Raw genomic sequence first — 22,644 nt, 5'->3', positions numbered from 1 at the left:
TACAAGAAGTACAGAGAGATTATAAATTGACATGTTGGTAGTGGTTAAAACTCCCACACTCGTGTCATCGGATAGTTGCTCAGTTGCAGAGAGGCTTTTGTTGTCATGGCGATAACCAAATTGTGGCCTTCGCTGCTAAATGATACTGCAAACAAACTCATGCATCCCACCATACTGTATACTCACAGCTTATTATTCAGCAATGACATTCCTTGGAGCCATACGTTGGTGCTGATATATTATTTCAAAGATAATGTATGCCTTTTGCTCAGATATAAGATATCAGCCTACTTTGGAACTTCAGAGACTTCTAATACACTTTTTATAGCACTATACTGTATAAATAACTATGGAGCAACAAACCTTTGAGAAGAAACGTGGGGCCTGAGTAGCTCTTTAGTGGGTGTATATGGACTGATTGATTGACATCTTCCTGAGTCTCCTGTTAGCTTTGTTGCACCTGATGGGGCTGGACAAATTTGGACACCTTTGTTATTCTTATTAGTAGATAAAGATTTAAGACCTGATAAATGCCATCAAAGCTAGCTGGCACACCTTCAACCTGAAAAGAGGTCTGATCTGAAAACACCTGTGTGGGTGTTCACAGGCTATAAAAAAGTGTAAATGTGATAATGTGGCAAATGCAGTAGATCCATGATATGTTTTAAGTAAGTTTATGAAATAAGATAATGTAAAGTTTGTACAGCCTGTTCCCCAATCTCTGCCAACAGGACACATATCTGAACCAATCATTTAGTGTGATGTAACTGAGAAGCAGAATAATGAACCAACAGCTCTATACACTGATGAAATTTCATAGTTGAAATTTAAATTGTTTATAGTATAGTAACCTATATTGTATAGTAATGTATGTCCCATTTTATTCCAGCGTTTATTAGCTATCCCTTATTACCTGGAAACAATTGAGTTGCCTATAAGAGCCTGGAATAATTATCCCCAGTTGTTCACCACATATATTTTCTTATAGAATAACCATTAAAATAAAATGGTAGGTCATTTTATTTTCATTAAAACAACACTGACATAACAATCAGTGTGTTAATTTTCTCACTTTGCCTATCCTTTTTTAATTAAGTTGAGCTCACTTCTTACTCTTACAAACAACAAAAGGTAAATGCAGTTGGTAAACAGATTCTTAGAAACAAATTACTTTAACTATTTATCTTGTGAATACTTTTATAACACAATGTTAAAAATGTGTATTCTTTGCCATTACATTTGTTTATGTAATCATGATCCATTGTATATTGTTTAATAAAGTTTTGATTTAAAAGGTAAAAAAATGCGCCACACTCCCTCTACCGCCTCTACCTGAATCTCGTCCGGGTAGCGTTTGTCTGCTAGCTACATAACTTTTGGTTAGTTTACTGAATTCAATAAATGTATTTTATGTTATAGCGTTGTCAATACGTAGGTATTTATTTTTTAGTGAAAACTTTAAAAAAAAACGTAGACGGCAACTTTTGTTTTTGAGCAGCATGACGCAGGTTGCTAACTAGCTAACTAACGTTAGCTTGATGTTAAGTTAATTAACGTTAGTCAAGCTGTGTGTAACTCACCTGCCTGACTTGCAAAATGACTTGCTAAGCCAATTATATGGATTTTCTGTTTCAACAGGTGTAACTACCAAAATGACGAGTGGGGATATTGTTTATGACAAGATCCACTTCAGGCACGACCCAAAATGGAGCGGCCGCCTGGGGCCTGCAGAGGGGGGCGGGGTGCTGCTCTGTGTGGCCTGTGTCATTGAAATGATTGACAGTGACGATATAGCGGTGAGGAATAGATGATAAACTTGTTTTTATCTTATTTGAATGTGAAGCTTTTCTCTTACTAATGTTAATCCTTCCAGTATTTGACTGGATGGGTACGCTAGGCCAGCACTGAGAGGCCCAAGATGAGCTTCGACCCTCAGGCCAGTAGGATCCTAAACAAGGGGCACTGCCTCACCTCCTCCACATTCTGCTTTATGATGAATCATGCACAAGTTCTAGGAGCTGATGGGATTACATTTCACTGGAATTGTACCTCACGACTTGATGTGACAAATAAAACGGATTGATTGGTTAAGTTATAGCTAGGTGTGTGTGTGTGTGTGTGTCATCCCCCAGCATTTTCCTGTTTTAGGTATCCTTTAAGATTAGGATAGGACATTATCCTGTTGATTTCCCTTGATGCACAGGCTTATTTACCCTGCCATATCTGTCTCCCTCCTGTCTCCGCTCTACAGTCAGTGAGGAAGTCTTTTGCCCTGTCTGGTATCAGTGGGGTGCTGAAGTGTTCTCCGGGGGCCTTGAGAGAGCTGCTTCGACAGGACAACAGAGTCTCTCTGCATTTTACAGCTTCTTTACTGGGTGAGAAATAGTAGAACATGCTTACATACTTTTCATCTCCCACCTGTTCTCACTTTGTTGTTGCAAATAGTAAGCTGATAAGTCATAATGTAGACACGTGTTTGGAAGGTCACTTAACAAGAAGCATCAACAGTAAGTGTGACTGAGCATTGCACAGATCCTCTATTCAATATTGACCATCACTAACCAGCACTGGTTGTTCTTGACATCTTGCTGGCTTGAGTTTGCTTGTATGAGCTTCCTTCTTGGAACTAATCTCCACTGGATTAGTCCACAGTCGTGCTAGTGCTGCGGTCACATCACTGCTTTTCTGCATGGGCCAGACTGAACAACTGAGACAATAGATCTCATCACATTACCGGAGCAGTAAGATACAGAAATGTTTTCACGTCGATAATAGAGTAGATAATAGAGTTGACTTGCTGTTCACGGCTTTTCTTTCACGTTATAATCAAAGTACACACTTGCCATCTGTGTATTGAACCATTACATTACATTAACTGGAGAGCTGGGCAGATATTTGGGTATTACATTTTGTTCTTGTTGATATATAGTTGATGTTCCTATTTCCTGATAGCCACATTAAATCAAATGTGAAATTGTATTGTCATTGCATAATTTAGTTATGTAACTAATTGAGACTCTAAAAATCATTCACATGGGTTATATTCAAGTGGACAGTTTTGTTTCTGGCTGTCTAAATATACTATGCTGAATAAGCTATCAGCAGAGTATAAAACTGCATAGCAATGAAGTGATTACTTTATTATGATACAATGATTGATGAGAATCTTTGAGCGGACAATGAATTGGTGCAGCACTCGTGCTTGCGTACAGGCAGAGTAGCTTTAATAGCCCTGTATTGTGGTTAATACTTGCCAGGGCCAGTACATTATGCTCACCACAATGAATTGCAGAGTCCTCTGTAGGAGATGTTTGGAGGATGGCAGGTTAAAAGCACTGGTGTGTTAGGCCGGCTACACACTGGCTGCATTGCATGAGGGTGGCGTTTCTGTTGCGTGTCAGCTGCGTGGATTTTTCTATGTCTTTACACACCAGAAACGTGTCTGAAGGATTATTAGGAACACCTGCAAGATTTCTCGTTAATGCAATTATCTAATCAACCAGTCACACGGCAGTTGCTTCAATGCATTTAGGGGTGTCGTCCAGGTCTAGACAATCTCCTGAACTCCATCCTCTGATGGCTACTTCCAGCAGGATAATGCACCATGTCACAAAGCTCAAAGCATTTCAAATTGGTGTCTTGAACATGACAATGAGTTCACTGTACCAAAATGCCCCCCCACAGTCACCAGATCTCAACCCAACTTCTAGCACCTTGTTGAATCAATGCCACGAAGAATTCAGGCAGGTCTGAAGGGGAAAGGGGATCAAACACGGTATTAGTATGGTTCCTAATAATCCTTTAGGTGAGTGTATGTTTCCCATTGATTTACTGCACTCAAGCAGTAGTATACTTCATGTTCAACATGAATATAGACTGATTTGATTACAGCAAAGACATGTCGCAGTATTGACGGCAACATAGGCTACAGAATATTTCGTTCGTATTGACAGGTGCAATATTTGAAAATTGATTTTTTTAAAAAACAATTACTGTATATCTGCATTTATGTCTTTCAAACATCAACATGTCATTTATTAATATGTATTCGTGTCAAAATGACATATAAATATCTTTTTCGTTTTCTATTTTGCCTGGAAACGCTTCCAACACGCTTGCGTGTCGCGTGAAAAATAGGCGTCGGTCCTATTTCTAGCATGCACGCGTTTTCGGCGCGGCTCGAGACGCGCCTGAGACGCATCCAGTGTATAGCCGGCTGGCTAGAGCCGCGCCGAAAAGGCTTGATGTTTATATGTCATTTTGACACTAATATATATTAATAAATGACATGTTGATGTTTGAAAGTATCTAGGTTTTGATATAAATGTAATTTAAATTTTTTTTTTTAATATATTTTCTAATATTGCACCTGTCAATACAGAACGAAATATTCTGGAGCCTATTTTGCCGTCAATGCTGCCGACATTGTCTTTGCTGTAATCAAATCAGTATATATTGATGTTTAACGTGGTATTTCATTGTATCAATGGGAAACATACATGTGTACAGACAAGGCTAGCAGCAGCAACGCCGCGTCAGACACGTTTCTGGTGTGTAAAGACAAAAATCCACGCAGCCGCCACGCAGCTGACACGCAACAGAAACGCCACGCTCACGCGACGCATCCAGTGTGTAACCGGCCTTGGTTTATAAAATCATTACTCTACCACTGCTATAAGTAAACCACAGTGTGTTTTTATGGTACCGTCCTCGTCAGAGGATATTACTGATACGTACCTCCTCACTGGATGAATTTCACTAGGTTATTGCTGCATAAAGCATTATGTCATTTGCGCTCTTATCAAATCAGGGCAATGAGAGGATGTGTGGCGAAATGGTAAGCCGGTAAAAGCTCTGACCAATTTGGAAAAAAAAACATTAAAAGAGCCAATACAGTGCTTGTGTGATGGTCTGCTGAACTGAGCTTCACCATGTGCCAATAGGAGTGTAATCCAATATAAAAGATGCCTTTCATCACCACCACTACACGTTGTCCTTTTTTTTTATTTTATTTTTTTTACATGCTTGTACGGTAGTATTTACAGGCGCAGCCATAAACATTTTTTAATAATTTTTTACACACTTGCTTCATGACATGGCAATTTCTGCTACTACATGTTTTGGGAATCCTGCAAAACTGACTCAAAATGCATTAGATCTGACATTTGTGACTGATAACACAGGTTCCATTTGGGTACGGCCTGTCCTAGAGCTGTAATCGGGCCTTAAAAGTTCAGCCCGAAAAGGACCGAGCCTGTCAGAATTCGGCCCGAGCCCGACAAGTACATTTTGATTGACAGCTTTTTAAAAGCCCGAACCCGTTTACAGCCCGACTGTACAAAAGGCCGTCTATCAGCAGTGATTAGAGTACAGGTCGGAGAATAGCGCGGACACGCGCTTCACACAGCGAGCGGGCACACGCACCATTCGGTGGAAAAGGGAAAGAAAGAAAAAAGAGACTGCACACAGCTCTTTTCTTTCATCAAGAATGAGTCATTTATAATTTTTTTACATTATTTATTCATGACTAACGTAGGCTATAGGCCACTTGGAAGTTGGAACAAAGAAATAAAATAAGTCCTCCAGAGGCCAGCCTCTGTTTCACCTCCTCAGCATCCATTTACACTAGGGCTGAACGATTTTTGAAAATAATCTAATTGTGATTTTTTTTTCCCAAATATTGCGATTGCGATTCAATTATTTTTTTAAGCTCTTTGTCTTCTGTATTATTCAACAAAGAATAATAATATAATAATTTATAGTATGAACACACAATTACACACTAGACAGTTAAATAAGTAAAAATATAGTATATATCTATATATACAAACACACACACACACACACACACACACAACAGTGTATTTTTTTTTACAGTGCACAGAGAGGAGCTGCCTCCAGCCCCTCCCCCTCGTGAAGTTGCGTGCTGCCGTGTGCACTTGTTCAGAGAGGCTATCGTTACGTTAGCATGTTGCTGGTGTTCTTGCCGTGGGATTAACTGTACTAATAAAACTGTTGAAACACCGCGGCCACGCTGCTGTGAAAGCTCCCCGAACGTCATTTATCAGAGTCTGGTTGTTACCCCTCTCAGTGGCACCTCCTCCACTCATATCTTTATAACGGAGCTAACCGCTAACCGGAGCTAATCGTTGCCAACCGAGCCTTCAGTTCTGTGTGCCTGTATTCATTAACTGCATGTATAGACTCAAGCCCGAATAAAACCCTTCATTTTATTAAAATGGCTGTAAACGTTTTAAACTACAACTCAGAGTTGTTTGAATGACAGAAATCAGCTCAAGGTACGGCGTAGCGTTAGCGTGCTAGTTGATGCTTTCTCTGCGGAGTGCAGACTGATTTGCTCTCGCGAGTCATGTGACCAAATCGCAGCCTTTGCGATTAGGAAATCGCGTTTTAACATATCGCGATATTATCGCAAATGCAATTAATCGTTCAGCCCTAGTTTACACGCTAATCGAAACGCATCACCTGACTGCATTACCTGACCGCTCATTTACCGTTCAACCCGGAGCGCAAGCCCGAGCCCGAGCCCGGCCTGAGCCCGTGTAAAATGATAGAAATTAAGACCGAACTCGTCGGGTTTGGGCAGAGATCTTCAGCTCTAGACTGTACAGTATGATCAATTAGACTTCAACATGAATCCCTGTTTATTGTCTTTGTACCTTGTATGATCGATTTTGTCAAGCTACCATACTTCTTAACCTAGTTTGTCTGTTTTTAATGTATGAGTGTACATCTTCTAGCTTCCTTTTTTTTTATTATACCTTTGTGAGACCTCTGTACATCACAATGGATTTGTGAAGTAGGCTATGCTCTTTAAATCTAGCCTGTCATCACTGTTCTGTCCCTAGGGATGCTTCACACCGTGGAGGACCCAGCCACTCTGGAAAAGGTTGACCAAGGTGAAGTGTGGGTGTGGGTGTGTGTGGGTGGCTATGAGTAACTTTTATTCTCAAAGACACTTACACAAGAACTCTCTTTGCGACTGTGATAATGGTCACTGCTGGCTACTAAGGTGATTTGACATTGAGTCTACATAACAGTTTCTAAATTTCACATTTTTGAAGGCTTTGACCTTGTTTTGTTAATATTCCTTCACTGCTGCACTATGCAGTACATTTTTCTTTTTGTATTTAATTATCAGTTTAGGCTGCTATGTATATGCAGATATGCATATTTTGTCTTAATGTTACCCTCTCAGTAAAGTTGTTTTTAGTGCACAGTCAGATTTGTCTCACTGCAGCAAAGTCTTTCAAAATGTAAAAATGTTTTTCTAAGTGGAAATGACAGAATGATTTTATGGTAGCTGTCTTAAAATGCCTTGGGGATCCCGTTGCTGTAATAGTAGAGTGCTTAAAATTTGACACTGCTTTTGCTCTTTGCACAGATAATGTGTGAAGAACACATTTCGAAAGTCATTGAGCCTTTTAAATAATGCAGGCAAAAGGTTCCACTTCAATTTTTTTCTCCTCACACACACTTGTGTGAGGAGAAAAAAGAAAGAAAGCTAGGATACCTTGAACTGTTCAGTTTTTCTCTTTCTCATAATTGTAGAGATTTGCCTCAAAGCGGGAAACTGTACCGAATTGTGGTGTTTAATAAATGCTTCCCTGTTTTTTTTGGGGGGGGTTTATGTTTGTGTACAGTATGTGTAAATGCATGCTTTATATGTTTTTATGTGTGCCAGTGCTGTTTCAGCTGCTTTTGGAACTCCAGAGTGAGATGTCCTATCGCTTTGTTTTGGATGAGATACACAAACAGGTGAGACAAACACATTTACAGATAGACAGAGAAACACACCTGCTCATCTACACATGCAGCCACAGAACACATCTTTAAATATTCAACAGCACTTGTGAAGTCAACAACATATCCTCCCAGGGTTGTTTAGTAAACAGACAGTGTGCACGTCTCCCTCTTGCTGGTGTTTTGCCACCTCTGGGGGAGGCAGTGGTGGAAAAGGCCCATTCAGCAGCCGACGCTGCAGGTGGAAAATAGTTAAGCTGTGTATACTGATGATGACAGCGGGGTACAACACCAGCTAGAGGTGCAGACAGGTCTCATTTGTGTTACCAGAATAGAGCCTGATTAGAAGGATTTAAAGTGCTCATATTATGCTTTTTGGCTTTTTCCATTTCCTTTGTTGTGTTACATATCTTTTTGTGCACGTTATAGGCTTCCAAAGTGAAAAAGCCCAAAGTCCACCCCAAAGGGACTTACCATCTCCAACAGAAAACACTGTTCACAAACTGCTCCAAACAGCTCTATTGTAGTCCAGCCTTTACTTCAGAGACAAACGTGGTCACTTTGGAACACACGTTATAATGCTCACCTAGCTGCTAGCATGGCACGCCCTCATACTCTGCTTCTGACTGGCTAGTAGTCCTCACCTAGCTACTGCGCATGAGCGAGTCCCAACAAAGATGGAACAGAAGTGCGTGGCCTCGGGGTGACCTCTAGCTCACCCAGTAAGAGCGTGCATCCTGTGTAGGTGTAGGCTAAGTCCTTTGCAGCGGCCCGGGGTTCGAATCCGACCCACGGCCCTTTGCTGCGTGTCGTCCCCCATCTCTTTCCCACCTTTGTTGTCTATCCACTGTCACTATTTAATAAAGGGAAAAGCCCTGGTCTTTGTGCGTGGTCTCATTCGGTAGCTAAAACAGAGAGGTGAAAAGAGGAGCTTAAATAGTGTTTTTTGAAAATTAAACCACATAAACCTATTCTGGTACAACCTCTAAATACAATTATGAACGTGAAAATTAGCATAATATGAACACTTTAAATGAAATGTATTTCAGCAACCATCTGTTGAGAATGCAGATTTTTAATGTGAGTAGTGGAAAAAGAAGCAGGTTTGTTTTTTGAATTCTGAAAAAGACACGTGTGGTTTTATGGTATTGTGGAAGTCAAATGTTTATAATGCCTGCTGTGCTGCCCCAAAAGGTGATTTTGAAAATCCTACATAATATATCACAAAACACTGACTGCTACTGTTTTTCTTATCAACATTGTCTATTTTATACTTTCTCTTAAGCTACATCCATACTACTACTACTACGTTTACATTTTAAAACAGTGTTTTAAAACAATCTCTGTCCTCACAAACATTTCAGTACCATTTCAGAACTCATCTCTGTCCATACTAACGCCTGAAAACACATATCACAGACCGTTCACTTACACTGGGCATGCACGTGCTGACAACGCGCCTGGACGCAGGAATTGTCGCAAATCGCTCGAGTAATAGCTGGCCTCTTGCGCATGTAGGCAGTATATAATATGCTGGATTTAACTGCATCAGAGCTGCTGGCTTCGACAACAAGGTCATGAACAGCTGTAATTCGTTATCCATGTTGAATTAACCACCGGTAGTCAAGGCTGAAAAAGGGTCACGTGCTAGGGGCGTGACGAATCACGCAAGGACACACTGGGACTGATGAGACCCAATTAGGAAGCAAACGTGGGTGTCTGTGTCATTGTTACCAATGGTCTCCATTTCTGCCGGTCCAGAGTAAAACGCAACCTGGAGTTTTCAAGCTAAAACGGGGTCAGCAGCATTTTCTTTTTTTAAAGATTGTTTTTTTGGGCTTTTCCGCCTTTAACACAGGAGAGAGAGAGAGGGAAGACATGCAGGAAATCGTCAAAGGTCAGAGTCGAACCCTGGACCTCTTAGTCAAGGCATTAACCTCTAAATATATGTGCGCCTGCTCTACCCACTGAACCAACCCGGCCACAGTAGCATTTTCGAATGTCTCTGTTTTAGCGGCTCGGGAATGCCGGAGTAGTGTGGACGCCAGGCGTAAACGTAGCAAAAGTTATTCGATTTGAAACGAGAACGTGTCAGTGTGGTTGTAGCCTTGGTTATCTTTTGTAATATTTACTAATTTCTGTTTACAATGTCAAAGACTCTTTTTGTGTAGTGTATCTGATATACTGTTGATCTTGTGCCATATACCGATATGCTGTGAAACTTTACATTGTTGTAGATCTATTGTTGTTGATTTTTATTTTGTGTTTCCCTGTCCAGCTGAGTGACCAGCTCAGTGTGAAGGGTTCCCTGCCCACCTTCAACTTCTTGGGGAACCTAGTGGAAGCAGTCCCCAACGTGGCCCATAGTCTGGTGACTCAGTATGGTGAGACACTGCAACAGACAACCAGTCACGTCTCACAGTTATACAGGCACTGGTGTACAAACAGCAGTGTGCTTTCATTTTCTTGGAAGTTTCTTACGTGGTCATGACTGGCACTTACAGTCTATCGATAAAGATGCACCAAAAGCTGCTGTTTAAAAAAATCTAGGAGTCCACTTTGGTGTCAACGTTGCTTTGTTAGAGGGCAGAAAATAAAGAGCTTTTGTAATTTGAAATGTCAGACTGACATTTAGAGAATTGTATATTCTTTTGGGGAAGAACAGAGAATCCATAAATACAATTTGGTTTGGGTCAGTTTTAAAAATCTCTCATGTCTATCTTCACTGTGCCATCTGAAAATAAAATTGAGTAGAAAAATAATGCACCACAGGCAATTCACCTCGAAAGCTGAGATCCATAAATACATTAGAAATATTACAGTTTACTGCAAATGGAAGAGAAGCATGTTAAAGTATATTTAATTTTCAGCATCCCTTGTTCTCTTGGCACAGGGACATCCACAAATCAATCACAACGGCCTATATTGACCTTCAAATTTACATTCCTTAATGCATAGAAATAGTTGTACTGTGTCCATCTTTGAAATAGTTTTCGCCTTGCTGTACCCTATTCCACTCCTGCTTCTAAAAAAAATTTCATAAAACTGTATTTTTCATGTCCCCTGCACTTTCTCAATTCAATCTCTATAGATGCTCTGATCTTTTCAATTACGCTCCAGCTGCATTGAGATAACCGTGCGGTGTCCATACTTAAAATTCTGTCTGCATTGCCAATCCCATGCCAGCTCTTGCTGAAAATATAAAAAGCTACACAAGTTACAAATAAATGATCATCCAACTTCTCCCCTGTAATCTCCCACATATATGGATATATTTATATCTTTATATCTATGTACAATTCTGCAGCCCTCACCACCCCTCCCACACAAAAGCCCCAATTTAATCTCTGCAACAGCCACCTGTGTGATGTCTGTCTACTCACTGAACCATTACGCCACTCTGTTTAATGGGCACCGTTAACCAAATCAAAGTGTGTGTGCGTGTGTGTTTGTGTCATGCCTGAATGCTTGTTTTTTTAAAGGCAAGCGAGAATGTGAGCCTTTTGCAAAAATAAGTAGGCAGCATAGTTATGTTACTATGCTGCGTGTGTCCACCTTCATGTATTTTCATGAGTTCTACAAGTTTCGCCTGAGCAGCCAAAGGTAGTGGTGGCTTGTTGCGATGCTGATGCAAGATGCAGGCTGCCACTATTGACTGTGTGTGTGTGTGCGCCGGTCTCTATCCTGTCACTCAACAGGTCTCAGTGGGGCTGTTCGGACTAATGACAACAGCACAGAAATGACAACAGGAGCCCAGAGCACCCGACACTCATGTCTGCCTCTCTAGCTCACCGATTAACCCCTCAGTTTTTATCACCCTTATGCTTTTCTCTGCCTGAATCTGTATCTTATTCTCTCTCTCTCTCTCTCTCTCTCTCTCTCTCTCTCTCTCTCTCTCTCTCTCTCTCTCTCTCTCTCTCTCTCTATCTTTCCCCCCTCCTTCTGCATTGCTGGTGTCTTATTCCCTTAGGTGCTAACTGAGGACTGGATACAGACTAAATTAGAGAGCAGTGAGGGAAGATGAAGCATCAATGGGATAAAGAAAGAGGAAGGCAGACAAAGATAACTAGTAAGATAAGGGACAATTGTACAAGCTGCAGTGTTTCTCAGAGTTTGAGATGACCAGAGCTCCAAAATCCAAGAGTTAATTTATGAAGAATGAACATATTATTTCTGATTATGACTACACATAAATGCATCATTTTGGCAGATCAGTCTGCTGTTTTCAGCTTAGTTTCTGTGCAGACATTTGAAAGAAAGATGTGCAGAGAAAATATATTTTCAGCTTGGGGGTGGATTTATTTGGATGGGTCAAACTAATGCCCTTTATATGTTTGGGAACACTCGAAGTGTAAAAAGCCAGAGAACGGTTTAGTTAAGCAGGCTGAAGCAACAAGTGCAAAAACAACAGAAATACTGTAGAAAGCAGATCACTAGAAGAACAGAGGGGGGTATCTCACAGCGTCACAGTGGGGGCAGCAAAGCAGTAAACAAGGCAGACGGGAATGAACCTTTGTTTTTCTCTTGTGAAAGAAAGCAAGAGAAAAGAATTTAATCTTTTTTTCAGTCCTTTGTGCGTCTGTCTGTGTATAAAATGTGGTGTGAAACAACAGTAAGGCTTTTTTATTTCCCACCCATCCTTTCACCACTCTTAAATTGTGTTCTTCCAATTCCATCCTCTGCTCGTAGAGGTCTTATCTCCCTCCTCCCCCTGTTCCTGTTCCTGCTGCGCTCTCTCCTCTCTTTATGTCTGGCTCTCATCTTAGCCACCTCATACATTTTGGTTTAATCAAACATGTCTGGGAGCCTCTCCTGCCTCACATGGGTTTTGATCTGCTTCACAGAGCAGCTGGGTTTGGGCTATTTGCTCTCCTACACTGACATATATTTCTTTCTCTCTTCTAAACTCTCTATGTTCCTCTGTCTCCTTCCACCTCCAGCTCTGCTGCACACTTTCCCTCTCTCTAGCTACTTCTGTCTCTCTCCTTCCATCACGTGTACCCTTATTTTTTCCTAGCTTCTCTCCAAGAGTGTCTCTCTATTCTCTTTTTCCCTTCTTGCGATTCTGAATCATGTCAGAGAGTCAACCTGTGAGTCTCTGACTCCTGTCTGCACTCAGAGAAGAGACTTGTATTTTACCCCTATGTCTTCCTTTCTTTTTTTACGTTACATGTCATTTAGCTGACACTTTTTGCACACAATTGCTATATATGTCAGAGGTCGTACTAGAGCAACTAGGGGTTAAGTGTCTTGCTCAGGGACACGTTGGCTGATGTATCGCAGTGGGAATCGAACCCAGCTCTCCCACACCAAAGGCATGTGTCATATCCACTGCGCCACCCCGAACTATTCTCACTCTTTCTTCCGCCTGCCATTTTACTGTTCTCTCTCCTGAATTATGGAAAAATGGCAACTTTCCCTCCGATGTTGTCTCTACCGTTGTCTGTCATAGCTAAAGAGGTTGTTCAGGTGTTCCCAGCGGTTTCCTTCCATTTCTATTTTATCATCTTGCTGCTCTCAAAATATATTACCTTTAACTCTCCTCTGGGTATCTTTGTCTGCTGCCCCCTTCATCTTAGGATCTGGTTATCTGTCAGATACATAGCTAGATTAAACACATTTTACTTGATTTGTCGCATTACATGTAAGATATTTATTAGTTGTGGTTGCATCGACCCAGTTTCCCCACACGGTCATGTATGTATCCTCTTCTTTTATCCTGTCTAATCCCTCTGTTTCTTCATGTGTTTACTCATGTGTCTCTCATCTCTGTCCACCAGTGCCCTTGCTGGAGCACCTGTGCTCGGCCTTGCTTTACCCAGATGAAGCGCTAAAAGCTTCGGCCCTATATGTGTGGCTCAAACTGTTTGGGACAGCTGGGGGCTCGGCAGCCCAGTCCTTGCCCATTGCCATCAGGGACAGAGTGTGTATCCTGTTGCTACAGACCTTGGCCAACGCCAGCGCCCCCCAACTCATCAACAACTGCGTTGGTGAGAAAAAAACATCTGCCTCTTGTTTTATTCAACTGTCTGGAGCAAAACCAGCATATATTTTATATTAAAATATTCTTCTTGAACTGGAAGTTTTAACGACCATGTGTGTGCGAAGCTAGTTTTGAGCCTTTTTTCACTTTGTCGAAACTTACTTTCTTCAATAAATGACAAATGAAAAATGCACTAGATAGACTAAGTGGGATCGAATTGCTGTCTTGTAAAGTTTTTAAGTTGTTGAGATCAGTATAGCATGAGAAATACTATGATCGAGCCAAGATAAAGGGGAAGATGTTATAAGAAATGGATGAAATTTTCAGCTGAGCACAACAGCAAGTAGTTTGGGGACAGAATAAGGGGAAGGCTATTATGAATTTGTTGTCATGTATAAAACATCACCTCCCTCCCGGCGGCCTGGGAGGGAGTTAGGATGAGGACTACTAGGGTGTGGACTTAAAGGCGGAGTAAAAGGCTTTATAGCGTGGGTGGCAATTAGGATTGGGCATCGAGAACCGATTCCTACTTGGAATCGTTTCAAAAATTACGATTCCAGTAGAATCGTTTCTTTATTGGAATTGTTTAGAGCAGAGGTGGCGAACCTGTGGCTCTTGAGCCGTATGCGGCTCTTTGCCTGCTCCTGTGAGGCTCTTACTGTGTGGCTGGGGGCTGTGTCATTGGTTGATTGTTGTTTTTAACTTTTCTGAAACATACAGTATTTCAGATAAGTAAAAAAAAAAGCACATTTGAATGCATCTGCCAATACTGCCAATACATTTACCAATTATTTTAAAATGGAAAATAATGCAGCAGAGTTTTGAGGACAGATTCTGCAACCTGAGGAAAAACAGCGGCCACAGATCACCTTCCTCGTTAACCCTTTCACTGCTGAATCAGATTGTTTGAAAGCCCCTTTAGTGACAAATGAGTGAGAGAGTTGCTTCAAGTGGCCACAATCGAGTTCAAGCAAGACCTGAAAAGGATTGTGGATAACAAAGACTGTCAGGTTTCCCACTGAGTCAATCTAAGTGAGAAAAAAAACTATGAAAACTGCTATGTATTATGACTGTCATTAGATCTGGAAGACACTGTTGCTGTTGTAGTGTGGACATGCATGTGTTGTGTGGCTTTTTGCTATGGTGCGGTTTTTTTTGTGGCTCTTTATACCTAACTGGTTGGCCACCCCTGGTTTAGAGGATTTGGTTTCAAATCTGATCATCGCTTCCCAATTTAACATGTGCAAGTTTTGGTTTCCGAAGCGGCCAGGCGCTTGTTGTAAGCAGCGCTCTAGTGTGGCTTTATTTTACATTGAAAAAGCCCTGTAACACTGCAAACCACCATTGAATCAAAATAAAACTGTCTTCTTATTTGTGAAAATAGGCATGTGACCCGTTTCAACTCCACCCCTCAAAGAATCGGAATCGAGAATCGATAAGAACCGGAACCGAAAGGAAGAATCGGAATTGGAATCAGAATTGTTAAAATCCAAACGATGCCCAACCCTTGTGGCAGTTATGTTGTTTCATGTCAGTTTTTATGCAAAAATAGTCACTTTAAAGGGGCTGTACTTGAAATACTGAAAAAAACAGCAGGCTGAGACTGCCTCCACATGGCTCTCACAGACCACCCCCCAATACGTGGACTGAGTGTGACTTCATTCTCTGCTCAGGATGCCATTACGCCACTATATCTTTACATAAAAACAATTTTTGTGTGCTGCTATATTAATGTTTTGAATGTCAAGTGCAGCCCCTTTTAGACATGTGTCAAGACCAAAGTGAATTAACCATTTAATCATAAGAGAAATCCACTGGCAGGGCTATTATTATCATACGTTAACACAACCAGCATCTTTCTCAGCTAAGATCCAGAATCTACTTAAGGGTGACCCTAGATGGAGAAAGAGGAAGGATTATATACTGAGATGAAAGAGTGCCACTATCTTGTAGACATTTTGAGTTATAAGGATAATAAGCTCCCCAGCAGGTGATAACCAAAATGGAATTATTGAAAAGGAAATAGTCATTTCCTTTTCCTTTTCATTGAAGTTGTTTTATCACTGTATTAACTTGGGAAGGAGGTGGGATGCACTGTGGGCTTGGAATAGAGGTGCAAGGTTGATTTACTCCATATTTTAGAGTAGCTGCAGTTGAGCTCTTGCTGCTGTTTGTAATTTTGAACTGATTTAATCTTAATGAGCTTACCCTCACCAGCCCCGGTGAGAACAGCAACATGGAGGAATTAAATAGGATTATAATTCTTAGATGCCTGTTTATTGCATTTCAGTTTGAGTTCTGTTTGTGTTGTACCTAAAATCCTTTTGTGGATCCTTTTCCCAAGATTGATTTTTATCATTGCAACATTGTCTGACATTCATAAGTGCATACCATCACGAATGTATTTTTCCCCATGTCTCTGTGTTAACGGGATAGGATTTGTTCATATGTTTGATTTGCAGAATGTTGAGCTTTGTCATCAGTGTCTGTTTTTACACCAGAGTCTTTCATCTGTCAGGCCTGCTGTGGCTGCTGGTGCAGCTGGGAGAGGCAGTGTCAGTTTTGATGAACAGCCCCGGCGATCAGATCATGTGCCATGAGAACCAGAACAACAGCCAGATCCTCTGCCAAAACCAAGAGCAACAGTCCCCTGACCAATGCCCTCTGCCTCTCATACTGAAAAAGGTCTCTGTCCAAACATCCTGCTCCCGACCCCAAGACCTGCATTCTGACGCTGACGATAATCATAACAAGAACCTCTAATCCTGGATTAATGTGCCTTTGAATAGGGGTTCAGGGAGGGTTTACCCTGGACAAATATTTGTTCTTCATGTCTGGGAAATCAATGTGTAGATTACATCTAGTTAGATTCTGTCAGTTGTGACTCGCATTACGTCACAGCTCGTGATGTTAGTGTTTTTTATGTTGCAGATCACCATTGTGTGTTGAGCTATAAAACCTGTCCCTTTAACAAAATGATCACCCAAATCTAAATTATCTCCGAAAACATAATTGTAGTGTCACTTTTAGGATTAAAACAAGTGTTGTTGCAGTTGCAAAGACAAACATTAACAGTGTTACACTAAAACTAAACAAGAAAAAAACATGAAAACTCTAGTAGCTGATTCCTACGGAGCCCCCCCTGGGGTCAGCTGAGGGGAAAAAAAAAAAACTAAACCGTGCGCACAGAATAAAAATCCATTCCCTCGGTTTCATAAACTGTTCGCACAGATTCATAATCCGTGCCCTCGGTTTTATAAACATGAGCAAAATTAGAAAGATATTCACAGATTCGAACTTCCGGGATCAATTACTCTACAGCGAAATGTTATTAAATCACAAACGATGCATCTTTCCTAACGTAGTAAGGTAAACAAAGAGCTACAAACTCATTTTCATCAAAACGAGCTGTCCTCCAACCTGGAGAAATAACATTGAGCAGCCGGCGGTGAGACGGCAGTAAGAGGAGTGCTTAGGGACCGTCTACAAACTACAACACTGACACAAAAAATGTATTAATTTAAAGGTCCAATATGTAATATATTTACTGTAATAAATCCATAAATGACCCCATTGCGTCATCAGATATTAAGGAAACATGCTAAGTTGAAATACTATCTTTTCCGACAACAATGCTAATGCCAGTATTTTCTCCTTTGGAAATTTCCGTTCCGTGACGGAATTTCTGTTTGTGTTTTGGCCTGTTTGTTGTTATCAACTGCCCAGTTTGACAGCCAGGCCGGGTTGCCAGGTATACCTGTAAAAACGTAAACCCAGCGCGCTACAGCTGTAAGGTTAGTACAGCCATAAAAGCAGCAAACAAATGAACAGGATCAACGGAGAATGATTTTACCCGACAAAAAAAAAAACGGCATGTTTCTAACAGTTGCGTGACCAGAGACGTAACAAACCCGTCTGGGTAAATATTGGAGATGTATTTGAAAGATGGAGACAGCTTAGAGCCCAAAAGGACGCCGAGTTGGCTAATTTTCTCCTGAACAGGTAAGCATTAGCTTCAGGATAATTTATCACGGCTACAAGGGACAGGCATTTTATGTCATTTCAACATTTGTGTAGCTACTCACATTGAATTATATAGCTAGAGTACCCAAGTTGGTTACTCGCAAAAACAATTGATACACAGCCAGTGAAGTGATCCTGACTGGTCCTGGCTAACGCCGCCATGCTAACCCTACTAACTGCTAACGTTACCGGACGACCAGGCAAGCAGCCACGGCTGTTTACAACGTGTAGCCTGTTCAACGGCTGTAGCCGACAACGGTGAGTTATTTGAAGCCAAGAGAGGGGGGCTGTAAATGGGAAAGAGAGGACCTTGAGTTTGCAGTGTGTTTAGCGATTGTTGCCGTAATTCTAAGCCAATAAAGTGTGTCTGTCTGGCGTGTGGAGAGGATGGCGAGGTTGTGGGATTTTTAGCAGTTCCTACGGTAATTCTAAGCCAAAAAAGTGTGTCTGTCAGTTGGGTATAGAGCTCCACGTGAGCACAGGCTTTTATGACAATATAGCCAGCATCTAACGTTAGCTACTTCGCTGTGGGGTAATATCTGGCTATTTGAGACAAGTGTCTAGCAACATTGTTGTGGATGCTGCGGTCTCAGCCTGGCAACCAACGTGAACTTCGAGTCTGGGGAGGAGGGGGCGGGGGAGACGACTCTCCAGTATTTTGAATTTGTACTGCAGTAACTATTTTAAACACTAGCTGTCAGTATTACATATTGCACCTTTAATGATTAAATAAGGTAGTGTCTCCAAGCACTTACTTTTAGAAAATAAGTTTGGAGACACTACCTTATTTAATCATTTAATTGATAAATATTTTTGTGTCAGTGTTGTAGTTTGTAGACGGTCCCTAAGCACTCCTCTTACTGCCGTCTCACCGCCGGCTGCTTAGTGTTATTTCTCCAGGTTGGAGGACAGCTCGTTTTGATGAAAATGAGTTTGTAGCTCTTTGTTCACCTTACTACGTTAGGAAAGATGCGTCGTTTGTGATTTAATAACATTTCGCTGTAGAGTAATTGATCCCGGAAATTTGAATCTGTGAATATCTTTCTAACTTTGCTCACGTTTATAAAACCGAGGGCACAGATTATGAATCTGTGCGAACAGTCTATAAAACCGAGGGAATGGATTTTTATTCTGTGCGCACGGTTTAGGTTTTTTTTCCTCAGCTGACCCCAGGGGGGCTCCGTAGTGTCCCGAGCCAATAAACAATTAACTTTTAAGTGTTTATATTTTCCACATGGTGGATTGTTTAGTAGTTGTTATTGATACATGATGTCATATACAGTACACTAAGTCAGTCTCAGGTTTTATGGAAAGTGTTTATGAGTAACTAATTCATCCATATTCATCTCAGGGCTCATTTTTGGATTCAGTGTACCTTAGTAAGTTCCAATATATACTGTAGATCACATTAACCTCACTTATGAAGACAAAACAGGTCAGTAATGTTATACAATCGCTTATAATTGTAATGTTGATATTTTGCCTCACCCAATGCTGGATGCTGGACTGGCATAGGCATAAAAGGACAATACACCATTTCTTCTTGGCTTAGACATTTCTTAAAGTAGTTTACATGGGTCAGAAATCATATAAATCTGACAATTATAGAGCTAATTCTGATAGATCATTTTCAAGCTCCTAATTGCATGTACAAGTTGCCCTTGATATACTGTACATGCAGGGTCATGGTGCTGATGTTTGACAGCCTTTGACACATTCATAAACTAACATAACATGCAATCAGAGCATAGACAGTGTCCTGATGATGAGAGCCAGACAGCTGGCAAAATATTGCTTTATCTCCTATGTCATCAGCAGCAGCCTGGCTGAGTCGAAGAAACTGTACTTTATGGGTATTAACTCTGTGGAATTGCTGCACGCAATTTGAATGCATCTTAAATGATTGGTGTATTCTAATAAAGCACATAAAATGTTTGTTTTTTTTCCCCAGTTGCTGATGAGTGGTGATGAGACGTTGCAGGCGACCAGTGCTAGGTGTATTGCATCCATCCTGGTTCATTCTCCCAGTCAGTGCAGTGCTCCCTTCATCAAGGCTGACGTCCCTGGTGATATGCACACACAGACACAGTGGCTGGGATGTTCTAGCTACACAAGCTGTTTGTGATTTGTCTTCTGCAAATAATTCCCTCTGCCTTTGTCTACTTTCCCTTTTGACTCCCTCTCTTTGTCGAAGTCTTTGTTATTTCTCTTGCTGTCTCTCTGTGTATCTCGCTTTCTTCTTGTTTGTCTTTGTTGCTGTCTCCTCTGTTTTACATCTCTCTTTAGCGCTGTAGGGATTCTGTTTGTGTTTCTGTCTTGCCCCAGAATTTGAGAATATGATTTAAAAAAAGAATATTACCAGCCTTTTTTTTGTTTATCATTAGGCTACATTTGGATGAAAACATAACACCCTGTTCTGAAAGTAGTATGATGATGCTACTGAAGAGTATTATAGTGTAGCAACATTGTTCCCTGTTCTCTCTTTCTCTCCTAACTTTATTTCTTTAGCCCTTCACACAAGTTGTCTTTTTCTCTCCATCTCTCGTTTCCCGTATAGAGTTTCTGTTTGACCGTCTGGCCAGTAGCAATAGTGAGGTTCTGCTGTGGTCTGCCTATAGCTGTTTGGTGTTACTGACCGACGACCCACTCTTCTTCTCCCAGTGTCACTCTGTCTATGGTGAGCGAGTTTAGACAGATCAGAAACATTCCTGAGGAGCGATCATCTAATCTCTGTTTTTTTTTTGTGATGGTGTCACTGTAGATATTCAGTTTTGGGTTCCGTGGTATATTGGTTAACATCTGAAAATAATTGCTGATGGATAATTGATGGAAAGACGGTGACAGCCTCTGCCTCATACTTCATCACAGTTTGAGTTTTTAGGCATCTGCTCCGAGCACCACAGTTACATTACTAATAGGGCTGGGCGATATGCAGAAAATCAGATACCAGGATATTTTTGACCAAATGCCTCAATGTGGATGTTGTGACGATATTGTAGGGTGGACAATTGGTGCTTTAACAAAATATCTTCACAATTAGATTTTAGATAAATAATCATCAATAATGTGGATATAATGACTAAGTGGGTAAAGGCAAATAATAGAACAGCTAGAACAGTCTGGTAACAGAGAATGACATCACTTTACTGTAATGCAGCCTGTAAAACCAGCAAAAGACAAAACTTAAGCCATTTACGATATATCTAAAATCTAAGACAATATCTAGTCTCATATTACGATATAGATGTAACATCAATATTGCCCAGCTCTAATTACTATACAGTGGAAACTAGCAGAACAGAGGTAGCTACTTCACACTGTGTTATTAATTACTGATGGTGACTGATGGTGCTATTGTAATTATTTATGTTAGACAGAATGTCAGACTAAATTGCCACAGAACCTAGTAGTAATCACAAAATGGCAAGAACTATTTTGCATCCCTAATGAATAGTAATGAATATTGTTCTGACACACAGGTGCATATGTGTTTGTGTGCCTTTGGTGTTTGCCATTACAGTAGATGATGTATTTGAGGTTCCACTGCCTTTGGCTTTCTTAAATACTGCAGCATTTCATCGCCACCCCAGAGAATTTGTTTGAAAAACACTTGCAGTGCAAACTTAATTTACTAGTAGACAGGATATCTGGTGTAACAATTCCTCGTGCTATTATGTCCTTGCTCTAGCTCAGTATAAACATGGGATCATTACAGCGGATTCTGTGTAGCTGTAAATTAGAAAGATGTACCACGACATGTATGATTGTTTGTGTGTGTGTGTTCTCACTTTGTAAAGGTATTATGCAGGAAGGAGTTGTAGCCTGTAGTGTAGTAGAGTCTGAGCAAGCTTAGACAAATGTGTCTTTGTCTGTCTGATTATGTATTTCTTTGTCAATGAGTGTGTTTGTGTGTTAGGTATTGAGACCCTGGTGCGCAGTGTGAAGGAGGCTCTGCAGCTGACCAACCTGGAAGTGCCGAAACAAGGTTTGCTGCTCCTTACTGAGATACTGGAAAGGTGAGATTGCTCTGTAATACGTTTTTTTTTTTGTTTTTTTTTAGCTGTCTGAATGCCAAAACTGATTTCCACTGCACTTTCCCCTCTTGCAGCTCCCTTGAAATATTACTGCACTGAGCATCTTTGCGTACTCACTAAAAATGATGTCACTACACGTCAGCTTCTCTGCACTTCCAACAAAGCACTGTCACATCACAGGATGATAGACAGAGCTGCAGCAAATAATTATGCTTTGGTTAAGGCGTCCCAGTTAGCTGCAGCTGTTTTCCATGCTGAAATTTTCATCTAGAGGTCCTTGTTCGATTACTTGCAAATGAAAGTATTCTTACACCAATGTATATTAAAGGTGCCGTACTCGAAATACTGAAAAAAAGTGCTCTGGGATTGCCTCCACACGGCTCTCAGAGACCGTTCCCCAACTCATCAAATACCGATGCTTTGTCACGACCCTTGGACGCCATTACTCCACTATATCTTTACATAGTAAATAGCTGGTATATTAATGTTCTGAATGTCGAGTATTGCCCCGTTAAAAAGTCAGTTCAGATCAACTACAAAAACACAGTTGAGAGTTTATTTATTGAGATTTTGAGATATATGCTGTCGAGACCTTTTTCACACTGAAAAGGATTGAAAAATGACATATTAAGAGAATAATATAGAATAATATTTGAGAAACCATCTCCTGGTTACTCAGGATGATCTACACACCCCACAGTAAATAGCTTTCATTGGAAAATATTTTCAACTGAAGGAACCGTTTGCAATTCATTCATGTTCTGTCTTTATACTATATATAGCCCACTGGACTCTGAAGAAAGATGTGTTATTGCTTTGAACTGCAGTTCTAATAAAGCT

General features: G+C 40.8%; 1 protein-coding gene across 7 annotated transcripts in view; it reads left to right on the top strand.

Moving 5' to 3' along the window:
- Positions 1 to 1,303: 1,303 nt before the first annotated feature.
- LOC116065332 (meiosis inhibitor protein 1) overlaps positions 1,304 to 22,644 on the top strand; it is a 68,808-nt gene continuing 47,467 nt past the window's right edge. For all 7 annotated transcript variants that reach the window (XR_004896285.1, XM_035997165.1, XM_031320794.2 and 4 more), the window contains exons 1-11: positions 1,304 to 1,379; positions 1,639 to 1,796; positions 2,252 to 2,375; positions 6,870 to 6,920; positions 7,706 to 7,779; positions 10,043 to 10,148; positions 13,545 to 13,754; positions 16,266 to 16,432; positions 19,722 to 19,836; positions 20,328 to 20,447; positions 21,687 to 21,786. Coding sequence is in view for 6 of the 7 variants with exons in the window: in XM_035997165.1 (XP_035853058.1) it covers positions 1,653 to 1,796; positions 2,252 to 2,375; positions 6,870 to 6,920; positions 7,706 to 7,779; positions 10,043 to 10,148; positions 13,545 to 13,754; positions 16,266 to 16,432; positions 19,722 to 19,836; positions 20,328 to 20,447; positions 21,687 to 21,786 (1,211 nt within the window). In the remaining variant the exon portion in view is untranslated. The remainder of the gene's footprint in view (positions 1,380 to 1,638; positions 1,797 to 2,251; positions 2,376 to 6,869; positions 6,921 to 7,705; positions 7,780 to 10,042; positions 10,149 to 13,544; positions 13,755 to 16,265; positions 16,433 to 19,721; positions 19,837 to 20,327; positions 20,448 to 21,686; positions 21,787 to 22,644) is intronic.

This window comes from Sander lucioperca, chromosome 21, assembly GCF_008315115.2.
Source record: "Sander lucioperca isolate FBNREF2018 chromosome 21, SLUC_FBN_1.2, whole genome shotgun sequence".
NCBI lineage: Eukaryota > Metazoa > Chordata > Actinopteri > Perciformes > Percidae > Sander > Sander lucioperca.
This window is presented reverse-complemented; position numbering and strand designations above follow the sequence as displayed.